The sequence below is a fragment of the Aphelocoma coerulescens genome, chromosome 18, assembly GCF_041296385.1.
Source record: "Aphelocoma coerulescens isolate FSJ_1873_10779 chromosome 18, UR_Acoe_1.0, whole genome shotgun sequence".
NCBI lineage: Eukaryota > Metazoa > Chordata > Aves > Passeriformes > Corvidae > Aphelocoma > Aphelocoma coerulescens.
In genome coordinates, this window is record NC_091031.1 from 7,132,125 (window position 1) to 7,149,587 (window position 17,463).

A 17,463-nucleotide genomic window follows, 5' to 3' on the forward strand; every position below is an offset into this window, starting at 1 on the left:
CTGAGACCTTCTGGGAGGTCTCTCAAAGCCCTGTTTGCTCCTACGTTAACAGCCTGTGCCCTCACTCACACAAGGAGTGACCAGATCCTTGGACACCTCAGCCTTTCCCTCGGGTTTCTGGGATGGCTCTTGACAGCTGTTGCTCGCCAGTGACCACCAAACAGGCTGAGGTGGCTTCCTCAGCCAGGACCAGTGACAAAGCAGTTCATTTTTCCAGGTGGAATGCCGAAGGTTTGGCTCTCTTTGGCTCACACCAAAGTCAGACCTTGCCTTCCCAAGCCCTGCCTGAGAGGGAGAGCAGTTTCCAACCATCCAACAGAGATCGCCCAGCTTTTTACCAAGGCTCTGCGGACCAACGCAGGGTGGGAATGAAGCAAAACCACACAAATGTCCTTTTAGACTGGTCTGGCTTCACCTGTGTGACCTTCCAACTCCTTTCCCAGCCCTTCTGTGGCACTGTCCTTGGAGGGTGTTCCTGCACAACAACCACCAGACACGTTTGACAACAGCTGGTAAATGAGTCATCCTGCTTTGAGTATTTTACCCATCCCTCTGGCTACAAATCACAAACATTTACCTGTTCCCTGTTAGAAATTAAGGTCACCAGATGGCACGGTTTGCCTCTGACAGCTCTGTGTTTTTTCCTTAGAGCATTTTGTTTTCAGCTGAGTTTGGACAAGGGCAGTGGAGCAGAACCCCAGGACTCAGAGGTTCGATTAAAACAAAGTGAGGAGCCCTCTGTGGCCCTGAGCTGCTCAGCTGCAGCCAGGGCAGAAAATCATCCATGTTCAGGACTTGCTCCCTCCCGAGGACTGAGTTCCCTGACTTTAAATGGGTTATCTGGGTGGGACTCAGCTCAGATCCTCAGTCACACAGTCTCTGTATTGGCTTCTGAACACCCATTTTGGCTTCATCCACAGTTTTAAACGAGATTGTCAGCTCCTGTCAAAACACCAGAGCAAATGACAGCCCATCCCTGCCTGTGCATTTTCCTGCTGCCAGGAATAGCAATCCCTGCCCCTGTGGAACGCACACCCTTCTTGTCAAGCCAGCCTGACAGCTCCAACAGGAGCAAAAGCTGAAGGATTTCCACAACTGCCTCACTCCCCTGCATCCCACATCCATCTCGGCATCTTGTGCTGCTTTATCAGCATTCAAAGAAAAATGCTGTATGTATGTGTGTGTGTCTGTTTGTATGTAATTCTTTAGTGCTCTAGAGAGGATAAAAATGTGAAAGCTGAAGCAAAAACTAACAATATCTAAAAAAGGCTGGATGTATTTTCATTTTCAGCACTTTCAGCACCACGAAGGTCTGGGGTGCACAGACACCATAACCACTCCTGACCCCTCTCACGCCCCCAAGACGTCCCACATCCCCCTCTCTTGGCAACCCACAAACCCCATACACCTCCCCAGCCTACAGGCCCCCCAGCCCGGTGACCACACTCGAGATCCATCCGCACGGCCCCAAAGGAGCCCCTTTATCCCCCTAAATCGCCCCCTTGCTCCCCCCGCCCCGCCCCGCCCCGGAACGCGGCGCGCGGCCGCCGTTTCCGCGGGGACGCCCGGCGGTGGCGCACGGCAGCGGCCAACATGGCGGCGCACACGCTGCGGGGCCTGTGCCGGCAGCGGCCGGGGCTGGCGCTCCTGTGCGCCCGGTTCTCGCAGAGAGCCGCCGCCGGCACCGAGTACCGGAGCTCCCACAGCCTGGACAAGCTGTACCCGCCACGACAGGACGGACCCGCCGCCCGCACCACGGTCAGAGGGGCGGGGGGGGGGGAAGAGGAAGACGGGCGAGAGGCGGGGTTGGGGCGGGGGTTATTTGGTTGATTGACAGCGGGTGGGCGGGGCCACGCCGAGGGGGCGGGGCTTAGCACCATGGGTCGCCCGTTGTGGGCGTGGCTCGGCGGAAGGGGCGGGGCCATCGCGGGTGGGCGGGGCCGGAGGGACCCCGGGAACCCCCCCGGGAACCCCTCCGGGAACCCCCCCGGGAACCCCCCCGGGAACCCCCCGGTACCCCCCGACACCGCCCCCGATGTGTCTTCCAGGAGGAGCTGCAGCCGCCCGCCCTCGACATCCCCATGGGTGAGCCCCCCCACCCCAGCACACCCGTGCGGGGGCCGGGCAGCGCCCCCGGGCACCGAGCTCGGCCCCGTCCCGGCTCAGCCACTGCCCCTCTCTTCCAGCTCGCCTGACCGTGTCCTACAGCCGGAGCAGCGGGCCCGGCGGGCAGAACGTTAATAAAGGTGAGGAACAGCTCCTCCCTTGGAAAAAAATCACCGTTTCCGCTTGGTTTTCTGTACCGTGTGGCAAATGTTGAGAACTTGGAAGTTAAACAGCGTCTTCGTGCTGCTGGATACTTATTCTTCATTGTCGTCACCCTGCATTTTAACGCAACTTCTGAGTCTTCGTGGTGCTGGAGACCAGTGGTAGCACGTTTGATGCTCCTAGGAACACTTAGAGGGATCATTCCTGCTACAGGTGCCACATGGAGCACAACCTCTATCCATAGATCAAATATAATAGAGCCAGCTGGGTTCTGAAGGTTCACTGTGCAATAAATTCTCGGCTTAATTCAAATAAACCTAAAATACTGCCTGTTCTGCCATTTAAAATGAGGTAGGCAGTGGCTGCAATAAATTCTGTAGTGTCTAGAAAGGCAAATACCACGACAGGTACACGTTTGTCTTGTAGAGTGGTGTGTAAAAATACAGCAAGAAAAGAATTGTGACCTTTCAGGAAATTCATCATGGAATCATCCCATGTTGAAAGCCAGCAGAGATCAGGCTGAATTACCCCATAAATCTGAGCAAGGCAGGCTGTGACATGGAAACAAAGACCCTGTTTTTCCCTCCCAGTGAATTCCAAGGCGGAGGTTCGGTTCCACCTGGCATCGGCCGACTGGATTCCCGAAGCTGTGAGAGAAAAAATGGCTCTGATGGTACCAACCCTCCCCTTCCAACCATGGTTTCAATGTCTCAGTGTCAGAACAGGACAGTTCCAGTGAGGTTTCAGTGGTCACATCACGTTTTCCCATCCTTTCAGCACAGGAATAAGATAAACCGGGCTGGTGAACTGATTGTGACCTCGGAGGAGAGTCGCTACCAAATGAGGAATCTGGCGATTTGTCTGGGAAAAATCCGGACCATGGTCACAGAGGCCATCGAGAAACCCAAGGTGGTGTCTAAGGAGACAACACAGAAACTCATAGAGAGGTATCTTCATTAAAATGGTCTCTATTTGGGTTCAGGCTATCACGTTACACAGTTTGCAGCATTTTTACACAATCTTGTTCATACTCCTTTAAATTACCTTTTTTAAAGACTATCACTGATCCATTAGATTTTAACTGCTTTCCTGGGTAATATCCCCTGAACAGGGACTGGGATGTTTGTTGGTGCATCAGATTTCAGAAGTCAAATATTTAAATGTTTTCTTTGTACACTGAGGGATCTTTTGATTTTGTTTTAGGGTGGAAAAAATGAACCGTGAACGGCTACGACAGAAAAAAATACACTCAACTATAAAACAGAGCAGGAAGGCAGATTTCGACTGAGAACAGCAGAGATCCAAGTCTTTGGCATTCCATCTCCCTAAAGAAGTGGTGTTGGCAGCTGTAGATGATGCTAAACTCATGAGCTGTATTGAATAAAAATAGCCTGAAAGTGTAAATAAAAATATTTAACATCTTCTTTTGTAGCCAGTGATACACTGTGATGGCCTGTCAATCATTTTCCAGAATAATTATTGTTCACATTTGAGAGGAACTAAAAATTCTGATTTTTGTCAGCCACTCTCTTGTTTTTTTAATGTTTTTTGTGTTCATCAAGCAGCCTGTGCTCCATCAGAGCACTGTCTGCTGCTGAACACAAAGCTACAGCAGATTTTTAGGGAAAGAAAGGGAAGAGAAAAAGCAGTCTCAACAACATATCTAAGTAGAAAATAGCATCTTAAAAGCATTAAGGTTGGAAAAGACCACAAGGATCATCAAGTCCATCCCTTAGAGTATCCACTGTTTCTTTCCTTCTATTTCCTTCCTTTCTGCTTTATTCCTGTCATTGATTTTTACCTAACCAAACAAAGCACATCATTTGGTTAAGCTAAAGCCACATCAGGAATTTGGCAGAAATCTCAGCACGAGGAGACAGAACGCACCCTGTGAGTACAGGAGGCTTCTGGCCTTTGAAGTGGGACACCAGAGCCCTTTGGATGAGCCTTCCAGGCTCGTTCATGGACCCTGTTTAATGAGAATGAAGCTCTGTGGTGTGATGTGTTTCACCACTCCACTGTGGGAGGCTCAAAGAAACCAAAATTAGCCTTTTTTTGATGCTTGGTGGGGCCCCAGTGGCCTAATGGATAAGGCACTGGCCTTCTAAGTCAGGGATTGTGGGTTCGAGTCCCACCTGGGGTGGGGAGAGTTGATCCTGCTTTTGGAAAACCCCAAATAGAAAGGGAAGTCATCCCTGGGGTTCGTTTGGGGTATAGAGAGGTGTCAGGGCTTTGCTCCATCCCCTTTGGAGGGGGAGCTTTCAGCTCTCCCCTGACAATGTTTGCATCTGCAAAGAGAGTTCAGAACCCAGATCCTCCCCAAAATGGAATGCTGCGGGGATGCAGGAGCACACCAATGCATCCTGACATCCCGGGAAGCCCTGTCCCGGCCTCCCCACCTCCACCTCTGCACTGCCTGCTCAGCACCAGGAGCAGACACCACATTCCACGTTTTCCCCCACCGAAAGCTTCTCTGCATGGAATCACTGAATCATCCAGGGTGGAAAAGACCTCTGAGATTTATCAAGTCCAACCCAGCACTGCCAGGTTCACCATCAAACCAAGTCCCCAGATGCCACATGCACACACGTTTTGAACGCTTCCAGGGACGGTGAATCCCCTTCTTCCCTCGGCATGGGAGGGGGGTCCCTGCCAGCACCCCTCTCACAGGCACAGGTGTCTGAAGCTCGGTGCCGTGCCCTGGCCTTTACAAACAAGGGGATGTCGCTGCTTCCGACGTTTTTGTGACACCGAACGTCATCCCGCCATCATCATCCAGGACAGCAACAGCCTCAGCTGAGCCTCCTCATCCCCAGGAGACCTCGCTGCCAGGATCACCCGCTGCTCAGGGCTTCTTTCCCCCAGATTTGCAAAACTTTGGTTCAAGCAAAGGCGTAAAGCCCTGGACAAGCCCTGACAGCGAGGCGCGGAGGAGCCGGGAATTTCAGGGATTAAAAGCAGATTCCCAGGTTGCGCCTGGTTTAGTACCACGAAAAATGTCTGACCCGTGCCGGGACGTGCGAGACGGAGCCCGGGGCAGCGGCGGGGGCTGCGGGAAGGGGCGCCCCGCGTTTTCCGCCGCAGCGCAGAGAACGATCGGGACCCTCTCGGGACACCCCGGCACGGAAAAGAGTCACCCCAGATGGGACTCGAACCCACAATCCCTGGCTTAGGAGGCCAGTGCCTTATCCATTAGGCCACTGGGGCTGCGTACTCTCCTCTTTTTGGCGCCCTAACTTAACTCTCCAGTGGCCAGACGGGAGTTTGGCCACCGTAGGCGAGGATGGGGGAGGGGGTCCCGTTCGTTACCTCCGGGACCGCCCCGGTCTGAACAATCCCCAGAGCGAGGCCCCGCTCTCCTGCCGCCCTCCATCTCCCAAACCGCCCCGGCGCAGCTCAGAAACGCCAAGGTGAAGTGGGGATACGTGTGTGGGGGGAATGGAGATCCCCGCGCAGCCCCCTCCGCCCGCTCGGCCCCACCGGGAGCTGCCGGTGCCGGTTTTGGGTGCAATGAGGGCCCGAACCGTCCCCGGAACGGAGCGCTCGGAGGGAGCGCGGGGGGGCCGGGCCGCAGGGCGGCTCCTGGGCGGCCCCGGTGGCCGAGTGGGTAAAGCACTGCACCCCTAAGACACGACTTAGGGGTTCGATTCCCCCTTAGGGTGTGAAAGCTTTCAACTCCCCCTACTCCGGCTAGATCCAGATCCAGCGGCGCCCCGCACACAGAAGGGGTAGTGGGTTGATATTTCCCCCCCCAGGACTGACCAAAGCAAAGCGCACTTTGCCCCGGCCCCCCGGTAACTCACCCGGCGCTCCTGGCAGGAAGGGAACCCCGCTCAAATCTGTCTCCGCCCTCTCCTTTTCCCACGAACCTGCCCAAACTGGGGCTCAGCCCCGCCCGCCGCCGGTTTCGGCTCCCCCAAATTCACCGGTCCCTGGGCGCTGCCCCGCCCCGCCCTGGGGTGTGAATTGCCCCTCCTTGGCAAGGGAGCCCCGGGGCAAATCCCATCCTGAATGCGCTGAATCCGCCCCCAGCACGGGCACGTTCCCTGAGCCTCTGCCCCGCTGAACCCCCACCCGCGGGCAGCGGATGTCGGGGATCCTCAGGGATCCCCCGCCCACCCCGGCCGCGAGGAGATCGAACGCCTCGAGTACCTCTCGTGGCTTTAAAACAACCACGAAGGGACTCGAACCCTCAATCTTCTGATCCGAAGTCAGACGCCTTATCCATTAGGCCACGTGGTCAGCCACAGACGTGCCCCCCGGCAGTGTCACACACTGGGGGGGTCCCCGGGTGCCCCCCGATACCCCCAGGGCATCCCCCGCATTCACCCCAGACACCCCCAGGGCATCCCCCGCTTTCACCCCAGGCACCCCCAGGGCATCCCCCGCAGACACGCCCAGGGCATCCCCCGCTTTCACCCCAGGCACCCCCTGGGCATCCCCCACTCTCCATCCCTCCTGGAAGTGTGGCTGGCTTTTCCAACCCAACGCTGGTGATGGAGGTGCCCCGTCCCTGGGACCCCGTGTGCCACTAGGTCACTGTAGATGTGACAGTCACCGTGCCACCAGCAGAACGCCGTGACAGCACTGGAAAAACACCACGGCCTCGTTAATCTCCTGTTCGTTCTCCTCCCGCTGCAGCCACTCTCCCCAAAACCTGTGTTTCTCATCTAATCCCAAGGACAGTTTCCCAAAGCCTGTCCCAGGAAGGTATTTTAATCAGCGGTCCAGCGCCCAGCGCTTGGGCAGGTTCGTTGCTTTCCAGGCAGCAGAGCCATTTCCTCCCACACCTAAGAGAGAAAAACTAATTAAAAAGAAACTTCGCTTTGTGTTTTACTGGTGTGGCATCACCCTGACCACAGCTGCCTTTTAAAATCCATTAACTCCGCAGGAAAAGACCCTCCAGGCAGCTTTTTAATGCAACAAATCTGAGAGGGCGTTATCCCAAAGGCACTTATGGGGAGGATTTTGGTCCCAGGGCACCACACCCAAATTCTGTGACCCCTCTGATCAGCCCCTCATGGAGATGTGGTTTCTGGTGGAGTAAAGCTTCCTGCCCATCAGCTTGCCCTGCTCTGGGAAGAGGTCCCCCATGCAAGGTAGACATGAACCAGCATTAATGGGCTTCTCGTTGGGGCTCGGATGCAGCTGATGATACAGGGAGCACCCGGAGGGGGGAAAAAATGCAGCTGAAATTCCCTGCTCAGCCCTGACCCTAGAAAAACCCAGCTCTGCCCAGACAAAGGTAATTAAACAACTGCAGCTGCTGTGCTTCGGCGCCTTGAAGGATGTCTGTGACCTGGCCATGCTTTCACTAACATCCCTCCAAAAATCAGCTTTTCATTAACACCTCTTCTCTCATCCACAGGTCCCAAAGCAAAGCTGGTTGGTACCCCCTTGATCACAGCCTCGCCTGAGCCCTGGGACCACACAGCTTGCCGGACAAAACATCCACCTTTGCACGTAAGCCTGGGGCAGTTTGTAGCTGCTCCTCGTTGTTTCTCTTTTCCGTGAAAACCAAGCAGGGACCACTGGCCGGGAGCAGACAGACACATCATCCCATCACCAGTGGCTCTTGGCACAGGGAGAGAGCCTGGAGCTGCGATGGGGAACCTCACTGTCTCAAAACACATCATGGACCACCCCAGCCTCCTGCTTTGGTCTTCCCCTCATCAGGTTCTGTCTCCAGTGCGGCGCTCGGACGGGTGTGCTGGTTTGTCCACACTTCTGGGCTCTCCCGGCACATCAGCCTCTGAGGAGATACAGCTGGAAAGCGGAGGTGAGAGCACTGCTGGACTCGCCGACCGTCACCCAGCGAGCCTCCTCACCTGGCATCTCCCACCGGCATGGGGATTGTCTTCCCACCAAGCAACCAAAGCCAGCGGCCGCAGGGGGAGGAGGAGGAAGAGGAGGAAGAGGAGGAAGAGGAGGAAGAGGAGGAAGAGGAGGAAGAGGAGGAAGAGGAGGAAGAGGAGGAAGAGGAGGAAGAGGAGGAAGAGGAGGAAGAGGAGGAAGAGGAGGAAGAGGAGGAAGAGGAGGAAGAGGAGGAAGAGGAGGAAGAGGAGGAGAAGGCCCGGAAGCGCTGAAACGGGGAGAAAGAGCATGGAAACGGGGCTGAGCCGAGGCAAAAGAGCGACGTTCACCCCAGATGGGACTCGAACCCACAATCCCTGGCTTAGGAGGCCAGTGCCTTATCCATTAGGCCACTGGGGCTGCGCAGCACGCGCGCCCCGGCCCGCGGGAACGGCCCCGACCCCGGGGGGGCGTCCCGGGACCACCCGCGAGACGGGGCCACCCCCGGGGCTGGGGCGGGGCCGCGCCGGGACCCAGTCCGGGCTCGCGTTTTCCCTGTACCCCCCGGAGGGACAGAGATGCGAGGGGAGAAACGGGAAAAGATGATTTTAAAGGCGGGTGGGGCGGGAAAAAAAAGCCGACCACGAAGGGACTCGAACCCTCAATCTTCTGATCCGAAGTCAGACGCCTTATCCATTAGGCCACGCGGTCGCTGCGTTGTAGCCCCCCTAGTGATGCTGGCAACCCCCGGCATCGCCCCCCGCCCCTCCCGGGTACCACCGGAGCCGCCGGGCAGCGGCCGCGCCGGGGACACGGGGACAGGGGGGACGCGGGGGTCCGCGGGGGACAGGGAGGTCTGTGGGGGACACAGAGGTCTCTGGGGAACACGGGGGTCCGCGGGGGACGGGGGGATGGCAATGGGACACGGGAGTCCGTGGGGAACGGGGGGGATGGCAGGAGACACAGCTGGGGAAGGACCGTCTGCTGCCGTGGGGATTTTTGCTGCCAGAGGGGGAATCAAGTGTGGGACTTGCTGACTGCAATTGCTGCCCTGGAGCCATTCATAGAATCACAGAATCCTGGAATATCCTGGGTTGGGAGGGACCCACAGGGATCACTGGGGTGACAAAAGAATAAAAAGGCAGAGATGGAGAGGAAGGCAGCAGAGGAAAACACAGACAGATAAGAAACCCAGAAGTCTCTGAGCCTTTCATCTTAACTGTGAGCACTTGGAAAAGAACATCGGGAGCATGGGAGACCAGCAAGGAGGCAGAACCAGAAAATCCATAGGTGCGTGGAAGGGGCAGTGGGAAATGAGGACACGGTGTGGTCTGCGGGGGAGCAGAACTGGGCTCAAAGGAGAGCAGCCTCCCCCACAGCCCTGAGTCACACAGGCACTAATTCCTGATCCATTTCAGTGGGGTTGCAGCAAACTCTCAGCCCTGTAAATGAGACCAAATTTGCTGCGAGTAGCTCTGGCTCTTTGCCTTTTCTTTGTGGGAATGGGCCCCTTCTTTTCCTCTCCCTCAAATGGTTGGATTTTTTTTTTAATGACTTACTTTTCCTTGACCACACTAAAGGCTGCTCCCAAGAGCTGGCTGAGTGCATCAAACCATTAGCAAATTCTTCCTTCCAACAGATAAAATGTCTGTTTACAAAAATCCATCCCTCATTAATAAATATCAAATCAACTTCTACATAACAAATGACGCGTCCTGGACCCGTTCATAAGACACACGGTACCATCCTCCTCCTTATTTGGAAGCAGGAGATGATGCAGGGAGTTTTTGTAGCCATCCTCACCTTTTCTCTTGGGACAGGTAAGTGCAAGGGGGATAGAAAACCTTCAAGGAATTCTGCTCTCATCTGTGTGAGAAGGGATGTTTGTGTGTTAATGATGTTTTTCACATCCACAGCTCCACACCCCTTCTCTTTTGGTGCATCTCTCACAGGGTGAGGTCTTACCTGATGTTTTTGTGTTTCAAGTGGAATTCTCTTTCTAGCAGGGGCTGCTCCGAAGTACCTCTGCACCTACTATGACATTGTTGACTACCTGAACATCTCCTCTCACGACAAGCTGCACACGTACATTCTGCCCAAGACAAACCTAAAGGAGCCTGTGGAAGTGAAGATGGATTTCTTCCTGGTGGCAATTCTCTCTGTGGTAAGCACTCAAAATGAGTCTTTACAACAGGAAACTGGGCTATTACTAGGCTAGGGTTTAATTTAAGTCTTCTGCCAGCAAGGCCACAGGGGTGAGAATCAGCCCCTTCCACTTCAGCTTTCTGCTGTTTGAAAGCACTTTTGGAAGATCTGGAGTATTTTCTCCCACTCCTTCCAGAAGTTGCATCCAGATGAGCAGCCTTTGTAGAAGGCTCCAAAAACCCTGCAGAGTGCCTGAACTGGGCCATGCATTTCCAGGACACTGCCGTGGAAATGTTAACAATAATCTGTTATTTTTTCCTCGGACTGTGTGCTCCCACTCTTCAGCTGTAGGACCAAGAGCCATGAGCTCTCCTCCCCAGCCAAGTTCCTGCAATCTGTGCTCAGGGAAGAGCTTCTGGGTTCTGCACTGGATGCACTGGATACATCTAAGAAAATCAGCTAAATATCTTTGTTTCTCCAGGTGGAAAAGCTCCAGACAGTCAGTTTTTACTTTGTCCTGAACCTGGTAGGTCCCTCAAGAGCATTTCTCTCCTCTTGCTCAACACAATGCCTGGTGCCCAGCCCAGAGCTCATCTCTCTCCGGCAACTTCTTCCCTCAGGAATGGCAAAACCCTTTTGCAACCTGGGACCCACAGGATTTCTGTAACATTTCCGAAATTGTCCTGCCCATGGATACGTATTGGTCTCCCCCCATCTTCATCTTAGAGCGGTAGGTTCCCCTTTCATTTTTATGCACTGGCTTAAGAGAAATCCAATGGATGCAAACTGTTGGTTTTATTGTAGGAAATGGGATAAACTCAGATGGCTAAAAGTTGTTGCCTTGAGCTCTCTGTAACTGAGAGCCTCCTAATTTAGATTATTGGTGACCACAGTTTATACAAAGCACTTAGTGGCTCTGTAATACTGTAACAGCTCCTGAAATATCCCATCTGGGCTGTAGCTAAAGCTGAGGAAGCAGCAGAAACCAGCACTGCTGTGGAATAAAGCGACCTTTAGTAGTGTATGGAAAAGTATTGAGGGTCTGACAGAGGGATGGGCACCTCCACCAGCTCTCCAGAGGGAGAAAGGAGTGGGAGGCAGAGCCAGGAGTGAGCCCCTGCCCTGGTGAGGGCAGGAAGCAGAGGGCAGAGAGGCAGGAGGTGCTCAGGAGGTGCAGAGCTACAGCAAATCTTGGTCCCAAAGGACTCATGAGCCCTTCTCCCAGCCCTGGTTTCCTCTCCTCCTGCTGCATCCCATAGCTGGGTGGTGGCTCGGAGCCAACAGGGTGTCCACAGCCTGGTTTTATGGGACAGGCAGCATCTCAGGCTCAGTTACTCTCCCCTTCTGTTCCCTCCAGAGTGAACGGGCAAAACCCGGAGCTGAATTACATGGTCCTCATGCACAATGGCAGCTTCAACTCCACCCGGCCCTTCCAGGTCACCCTGACGTGCAGTTTGATAATCCTCAAGTTCCCCTTCGACACCCAGATGTGCAACTTGACTATAGCTTCATTCCTCTACCCAGGTAAAGCTGCAGGCTGGGCTTTACCACCTCTGGGCTGAAATTGGAGAAGGAGGAATAGATGAGATGGGCCCCAGTAACTCCTGGGCTCCTGAGCAGCACCACACGCTCACAGTGGGGTTGAGGTCATGTGAGACCAGGGAAAATGAGTTAAAATGCTGCCATTCTGTCCTGGCACATTTCCCAGCAACATCTCTGGAACAATCTGGATGTTCCATGGCAAGTCCCTCCCAGGACCGGTTTCTACAAACCGAGAGACCCGAGACAAGAGGCTTCCTGCAAAACTGCTACTTGTTCACAAAAAATTTTGCAGGACTGATCTTTAAACACACCTGAAAGCCATGGAAATGGGAGGAAATTAATCATGGAATCCTAAGGTTGGGAAAGATTTCCAAGGCCATCAAATCCAGCCATTAACAGGACAGTTTCAAGGATTCAAACTGCAGTCAGAGTTCATCCCAACAGGTAGGGCTGAAATATAAGCAGAGGTGACACAAAATCTTCCGAGTCCCATCCACAAAGGACAACTGCCCTAATTCACCAGATGTTTCCCCACTGGGAATGTGGATCAGGGGTCCAGCTAAGCCTCTTTAATTTTTCTCTCATGGGCTGAGAAACCCAAGCAGTGCATGAAACCTTCCCCTTCCCTGTCTGCACACCCTCAGCTGTGTGGGAAAGGGAGAGGAATAACTGACCACTAACAAATTCCTAAATTCTTCCTTCAACTTCCCTCCCCCCTCTGCCTCCTGCCCAAGCAGTAACAGACTTTGTCATGAAGACGAGACGGACACCAGCTGAGATGATGAAAGACAGCCAGAGTTTCTTCCTAACTGATGGAGAATGGAAGTTCACCAACCTGAGCATCATTGAATACACGGAAATGATGGATGACAGAGGATTTTCTCTGGTCACCTATGTGGTATGGTGGCACTTCCATATGACATTGCACTGATTTGGCACCAAAAAAAACCTGTATAAAACAAGACAATCTTTTACATTAGGGGACCAGCATTTGCCAACCCAGTGAGTCATCTCCTGCTCACCTAAATTTTGCCCATCTTCTTCAACAGATTTCCATGGAGAGACGACCGACTCTCTACATTCTGAACCTGATCCTCCCAACATGTGCCCTGTACTTGCTGGACATGGCTGTGTTGTTTGGACCCAGCTCTCTCGAGGAGAAAATCAACTTCCAGATCGCCATCATCCTCGGCAGCTCCATGCTGGCTGTGATTCTCAACAACAGCCTCCCAACTTCTTCCAACAAACCACCCATCATAGGTACCTGTACCCACCTTTATCGAATAAACCCTGATTTTCACCCAGGTACCAGCCCTAAGGAAGGTCTTTGGTTGTTTACAGACACGTTCATGAACACTGAAGTCATGAACAGCTAAGTTTGATCAGCTTGCTGGAGTTGGACTTTTCCTGTTCCCCACCAGGCAATGGAATGTAAGAAAATGCCACTTATCCAGAGCTTTCTCTGTTTTCCTGTTGTTCTGCAGTGGTGTTCTTCCTGGGCACCTTCCTGCTCATGATCATGGCTGCGTTAGACACCTTCTTCCTGTTGTACCAGCAGCGCAAATCCCTGCGCTTGGACAAGGTCCTCAGAAGCTTCCAGCAAGGTAAAACAACCCATAACACCTTTAACAAAGCAGGTGTGGGGCATTTTCCTGCATGTTTGTTGGAGTCAGGGTGGGTTTCCTCAGGTAAAACAACCATAACACCTTTAACAAAGCAGGTGTGGGGTATTTTCCTGCATGTTTGTTGGAGTCAGGGTGGGTTTCCTCAGGCCAAACAGTGCCCCAGGCAGTGTGAGCCGTGGTGGCACTGCCCTTTGCCCTCTGCAGACCCACACAAGTTGCCCAAGAGACCCCCAGGCAACCTGGCCAAGGGGAGCCCCCAACTGCTGCACCCTCCCAGGAAGGCCCAGGGACAAGGGCAGCCAACCAAGCACCTCTGGCAGCTGCAGGAGCTGGACCCCTTTCTGCCAGTTCTGGAGAAGGTGCTTCTCTACAGCCACCTCTTCCTGTCCCTGTTTTTTTTTACTGTGATTTCTGTAAAATGGAGCAGCTGAAGATCAGCTCTGCCCAGTGCCAGCTCAGTTGCTCTCCACTGTGTTGCTTCTGACCCTCTGCTGTAGTTTGCTCCTGCTCAACTCATAGAGCTGCACTTGTTTCAGTTGCCTGAATAAAATAAAATAAAATTAAAATTAAATCCAAAGCCACAGGACCCAAGATCTGTATGCATAGTGCTTTGTACTTGGGTTCAGTAGAACTACAGATGTTCTTGAAGTATTCTGGGGGCTACTACGGTATTTGAATAAAACAGCTGTAAAATCTGGGGATGACACCTTCATTGTACATATCTGTAATTCTGACCTCAAACATGCCCTAGGCAAAAGGGAGTTGATTCCCTTCTCTTAGAGAAGTCTCCACCTTGAGGGAAGGTTTTTAAGAATTACACCTCAGATTATTATATAAAACAATGCAAGTCTGAACTACTGTTTCTGTGAGTTCCAGCATTCAGAAATCCAGGGCAGAGAAGAGAATAGGATCACTGGGATTAAATGTTTTTTAAAATAACTAAAAAAAAACACCTTTTTTTTTATATGCATCTCAACACACCAACACTTCTTCACCAACTTTTGCAATTGGCTTCTCCTAAACAGTCACAATCAGCCCAGAAAACAGCCCCAGACTTCTGCCTGTAGAAGTCCTGAGACACTCCAGACACACACAAATCACTGCCACATACACTCCAGCATCTCAAAGGGCTTCACACGTTCAACTTCTGAGCAACTGTCTGCCTGCAAGGGCAGGAGAACTCCATCCCCTGCACCTTGTGCTTACAGAGAGGGACAGGAGGTTTATTTGCATTTCACAGGGCTCAGTTTGATCAGCAGGTCAGGCTGGGAGCTTGGTCCTTGCTACAAAAACAAGCTCATGGGTAGAAAACACCAAATCCAGGAAAAGTGGGATGTTTTCAAGTTACAGTATTGCTCCACACTACTCAGAACTCATGTCTAAGATGTAAGCCACAGAGAGAGAAAACTCTTTATTTATAAGATCATGGAGTCTGACAGTCATTAAACTGCTTCCAGACCAGTTTACAGATCAGCAATTGGCTTGTGGGGCCAGTATGGATACTTCTCCTTGTCCAATTTGGTTTCAGGGAAAGCTTCACTCAAGTCTTCAAACGTCATCTGTTCAAAGGGAATCATGTTCTTGAGCTTCTGGAGCTGTGGAAGCAGGCACAGACACATCACAAGTCAGTGGTCAGCAGGAAGGAGCAAAGCACACCCAGGAGAACAAGGGGTGTGCCAGGGGGGGTCCAGAGAACATTCCCTAAGCAAAGCCCAGCCTCACCTGCTGCTCGTACTGGGCGATGCGGGCTTTGGAAGCCTGGATGTACTCAGCAGTGCTCTTGGCCTGGGGAGAGCAGAGGATGTGGGCAGTGTGGTTATGATAAAGACACTGACCCAGAGTGAACCTGCACACACTCCCCCCTCCACGCTTTAAATTGGCACTAAAATCCATCATTGTTACAGTGGGTAAGTGATGGAATCTCCAGCAGATCCCAAACAGCCCAACCCTTCCCTGTGCAGGGATCCCCTTGCTCAGAAAGCCAGGGACACGTGTGAAGGGCACAGCTGTGCCCTGGCTCAGGCTGCACTGCCTGTGCAGGGGCACAGCCAGAACATCCCCTCCCTCTCACTCCTTCCCATCCCCACAGAAGACAGGGACAACCCCAGCAATAGGGAATGGTTCACTTACAGCTTCCTTCTCCTGGGCATCAATCTTGGCAGTTTGTGTATCCACTGGCTCAGGAACCTTTAGTGCACTGAACTGTAAATTGAAAGACAAATTTTTGTAAGGTTTGTTTGACTGAAACAATCCTTCACATCAAGGTAATCTTCTCTAGCAGCAGGGGAGCATTCCCTCCTTTCTTCATAGGATTTGCTCACAGCCATGGAAGTTAATGAGCTGAAAGTGATCAGTGCAGCTGTCCCCTGTCCCTCCCAAGCAGCACTTGCTCACCCAGGAGCTTCCAGCCATCTCCTCTGTCCTGCCCACCACCCCAAGGACACACAACACCACCCGTTCCTCCAGCACTGTAAGGAAGCAGGAAGGTCCAACACCACAGACTTATCCTATCACAGAGTTATTGCCCCCAACACAAAGCTCCCAGACCCATCTGAGCTCAGCGGGTACCCCCAGTCTTGGGAGGCAAATTTTCACAGTGACACAACCAACCTCCTCTCCCAAGCCTGGTGTTTTCCTCTCAATTCCCCAGTTAAACTCCAAAGAGCAATACCCAGCTGGCAAGGAGACTGACCTTCTTCTGGAACTCATCCACCATTCCAGCTTTGGCAACATTAGCTTTGTAGAAAGCCCAGTCGATGGCCGGGGGCTTCTCTGGCAGCGCAGCCAACCTGAAGGGATGGAGCACAGCAGACATAAGCAGCAACCTGAGCATCAGCACAGCCTGCTGTGTTTAGTTTAAGTGTTTTCAGGTTTGAAACAAATCCCTCTGGCCTTGGAACAGGCTCCTCTGGACAGACAGGCAGAGCTCAGCCTGCAGCTCAGCCCTGCTTCACTCAGCCCCTCTGGGTGCACCCCTAAGGAAGGATGAGGCTGTTTTACAACACTGAGCCAGAGGCAATCAATCAGCAACATTCCCTGCAACAGCCAGCACTTGTATCAGGCAGAGGATGCTAAAGGATTTGAGAACTGTACAGGAATTTGTAGAGCATTTAACAGAGTGACCAAGTTTGTGCCAAAGCAAAGTGCGTTCGCAGAACCGCAGCTACGGGGTTTACTCTGGGGAAGATTAACTAAAGGTGATTTGCCAAAAAAAGCCACCAGCTGCCTCAAGGTGACCTGCTTTAATACCTGTGAGGACACTCCTGCGGGACCACAGACAGCGACAGACACCAGCACTCACAGCTGGGTGGCTGGGCGAGGGCTGAGCGGGCCCTGCCGGAGCGGGGCGGGCACTCGGGCGGGCACTCACCGCGTGCTCAGCGCATCGTTGCGGGTCTTCAGCGCGTTGAACATGGCTCGCTGGTTCGGGGGCACCCGCTCGGCGAAGGCCGCCCAGTCCACGGCCTTAAGGGCAGCTCTGCGTCCCGCCATGGCGCCGCCTGGCCCGGAGACAGCGGTGGGACACAGCGGTGGGTCACAGGCGTGGGACACAGCCGTGGGACACAGCCGTGGGTCACAGCGCCGGTGGGACCGGGCAGCGGGGCCGGCGAGGCGGCTCCGGCCGGGAACGCGGCACCGAGGGGGCGGGATGGGGCGGGACACGGGGACACGGGACGGGACGGGGACACGGGACGGGACGGGGACACGGGACGGGACGGGGACACGGGGGTCGGGACACGGAGAGAATGCGGCACTGCGGGATCGGGACACAGGGGCCGCTCCTGAGCCCCGCCGCGACCTCGCGCTGGCCCCCGTCCTCTCCCACCAGCCTCCCAACACCGAGGACCTCCCCAGCCTGTTCTGTCCCCCAGCCACAGGATTCCAGATCCCCCTTCCCGGCTCCCCGGCCGCTCTCCGTCCCCGGGACCCCCTTTCCGGACGCGCTCCCCGCTCCCGGCCCCCCGCTCACCTTCACTGACCGACACCGTCGTCCCCGCCGCCGGAAGCTCCGCCCCCTCTGCTCCCGTCGCCCAATCAGAACGCGGCCCCACCGGAAGTCATCCTCCCGGAAGCGGCGCGGGCCGGAAGC

At 54.0% G+C, this 17,463-nt stretch overlaps 3 protein-coding genes and 5 non-coding genes across 8 annotated transcripts; 3 read left to right on the plus strand and 5 right to left on the minus strand.

Annotated features, from left to right (window-relative positions):
* Window positions 1–1,566: 1,566 nt before the first annotated feature.
* MRPL58 (mitochondrial ribosomal protein L58) lies at window positions 1,567–3,707 on the plus strand. The gene is made up of 6 exons (XM_069032432.1): window positions 1,567–1,758; window positions 2,049–2,085; window positions 2,187–2,246; window positions 2,859–2,941; window positions 3,046–3,215; window positions 3,472–3,707. The coding sequence occupies exons 1-6, from the start codon at window positions 1,594–1,596 to the stop codon at window positions 3,554–3,556; spliced, it is 600 nt and encodes a 199-aa protein (XP_068888533.1). The 5' UTR covers window positions 1,567–1,593; the 3' UTR covers window positions 3,557–3,707.
* A 631-nt stretch (window positions 3,708–4,338) lies between these two features.
* Window positions 4,339–4,411, plus strand: TRNAR-UCU (transfer RNA arginine (anticodon UCU)). Its single transcript has one exon. It is a non-coding gene; the product is annotated as a tRNA-Arg (tRNA).
* Window positions 4,412–5,402: 991 nt separating this feature from the next.
* On the minus strand, window positions 5,403–5,475 carry TRNAR-CCU (transfer RNA arginine (anticodon CCU)). Its single transcript has one exon. It is a non-coding gene; the product is annotated as a tRNA-Arg (tRNA).
* Window positions 5,476–6,437: 962 nt separating this feature from the next.
* TRNAR-UCG (transfer RNA arginine (anticodon UCG)) lies at window positions 6,438–6,510 on the minus strand. The gene has a single exon. It is a non-coding gene; the product is annotated as a tRNA-Arg (tRNA).
* Window positions 6,511–8,408: 1,898 nt separating this feature from the next.
* Window positions 8,409–8,481, minus strand: TRNAR-CCU (transfer RNA arginine (anticodon CCU)). Its single transcript has one exon. It is a non-coding gene; the product is annotated as a tRNA-Arg (tRNA).
* A 218-nt stretch (window positions 8,482–8,699) lies between these two features.
* On the minus strand, window positions 8,700–8,772 carry TRNAR-UCG (transfer RNA arginine (anticodon UCG)). Its single transcript has one exon. It is a non-coding gene; the product is annotated as a tRNA-Arg (tRNA).
* A 539-nt stretch (window positions 8,773–9,311) lies between these two features.
* On the plus strand, window positions 9,312–13,804 carry LOC138120330 (5-hydroxytryptamine receptor 3A-like). The gene is made up of 9 exons (XM_069032910.1): window positions 9,312–9,351; window positions 10,065–10,225; window positions 10,688–10,732; window positions 10,827–10,936; window positions 11,564–11,730; window positions 12,483–12,646; window positions 12,798–13,008; window positions 13,233–13,352; window positions 13,578–13,804. The coding sequence occupies exons 1-9, from the start codon at window positions 9,312–9,314 to the stop codon at window positions 13,802–13,804; spliced, it is 1,245 nt and encodes a 414-aa protein (XP_068889011.1).
* Window positions 13,805–14,753: 949 nt separating this feature from the next.
* Window positions 14,754–17,435, minus strand: ATP5PD (ATP synthase peripheral stalk subunit d). The gene is made up of 6 exons (XM_069032237.1): window positions 17,344–17,435; window positions 16,744–16,873; window positions 16,066–16,162; window positions 15,504–15,575; window positions 15,096–15,158; window positions 14,754–14,968 (listed from the first exon to the last, which is right to left on the minus strand). The coding sequence occupies exons 2-6, from the start codon at window positions 16,863–16,865 to the stop codon at window positions 14,837–14,839; spliced, it is 486 nt and encodes a 161-aa protein (XP_068888338.1). The 5' UTR covers window positions 16,866–16,873; window positions 17,344–17,435; the 3' UTR covers window positions 14,754–14,836.
* Between the last annotated feature and the right edge of the window lie 28 nt (window positions 17,436–17,463).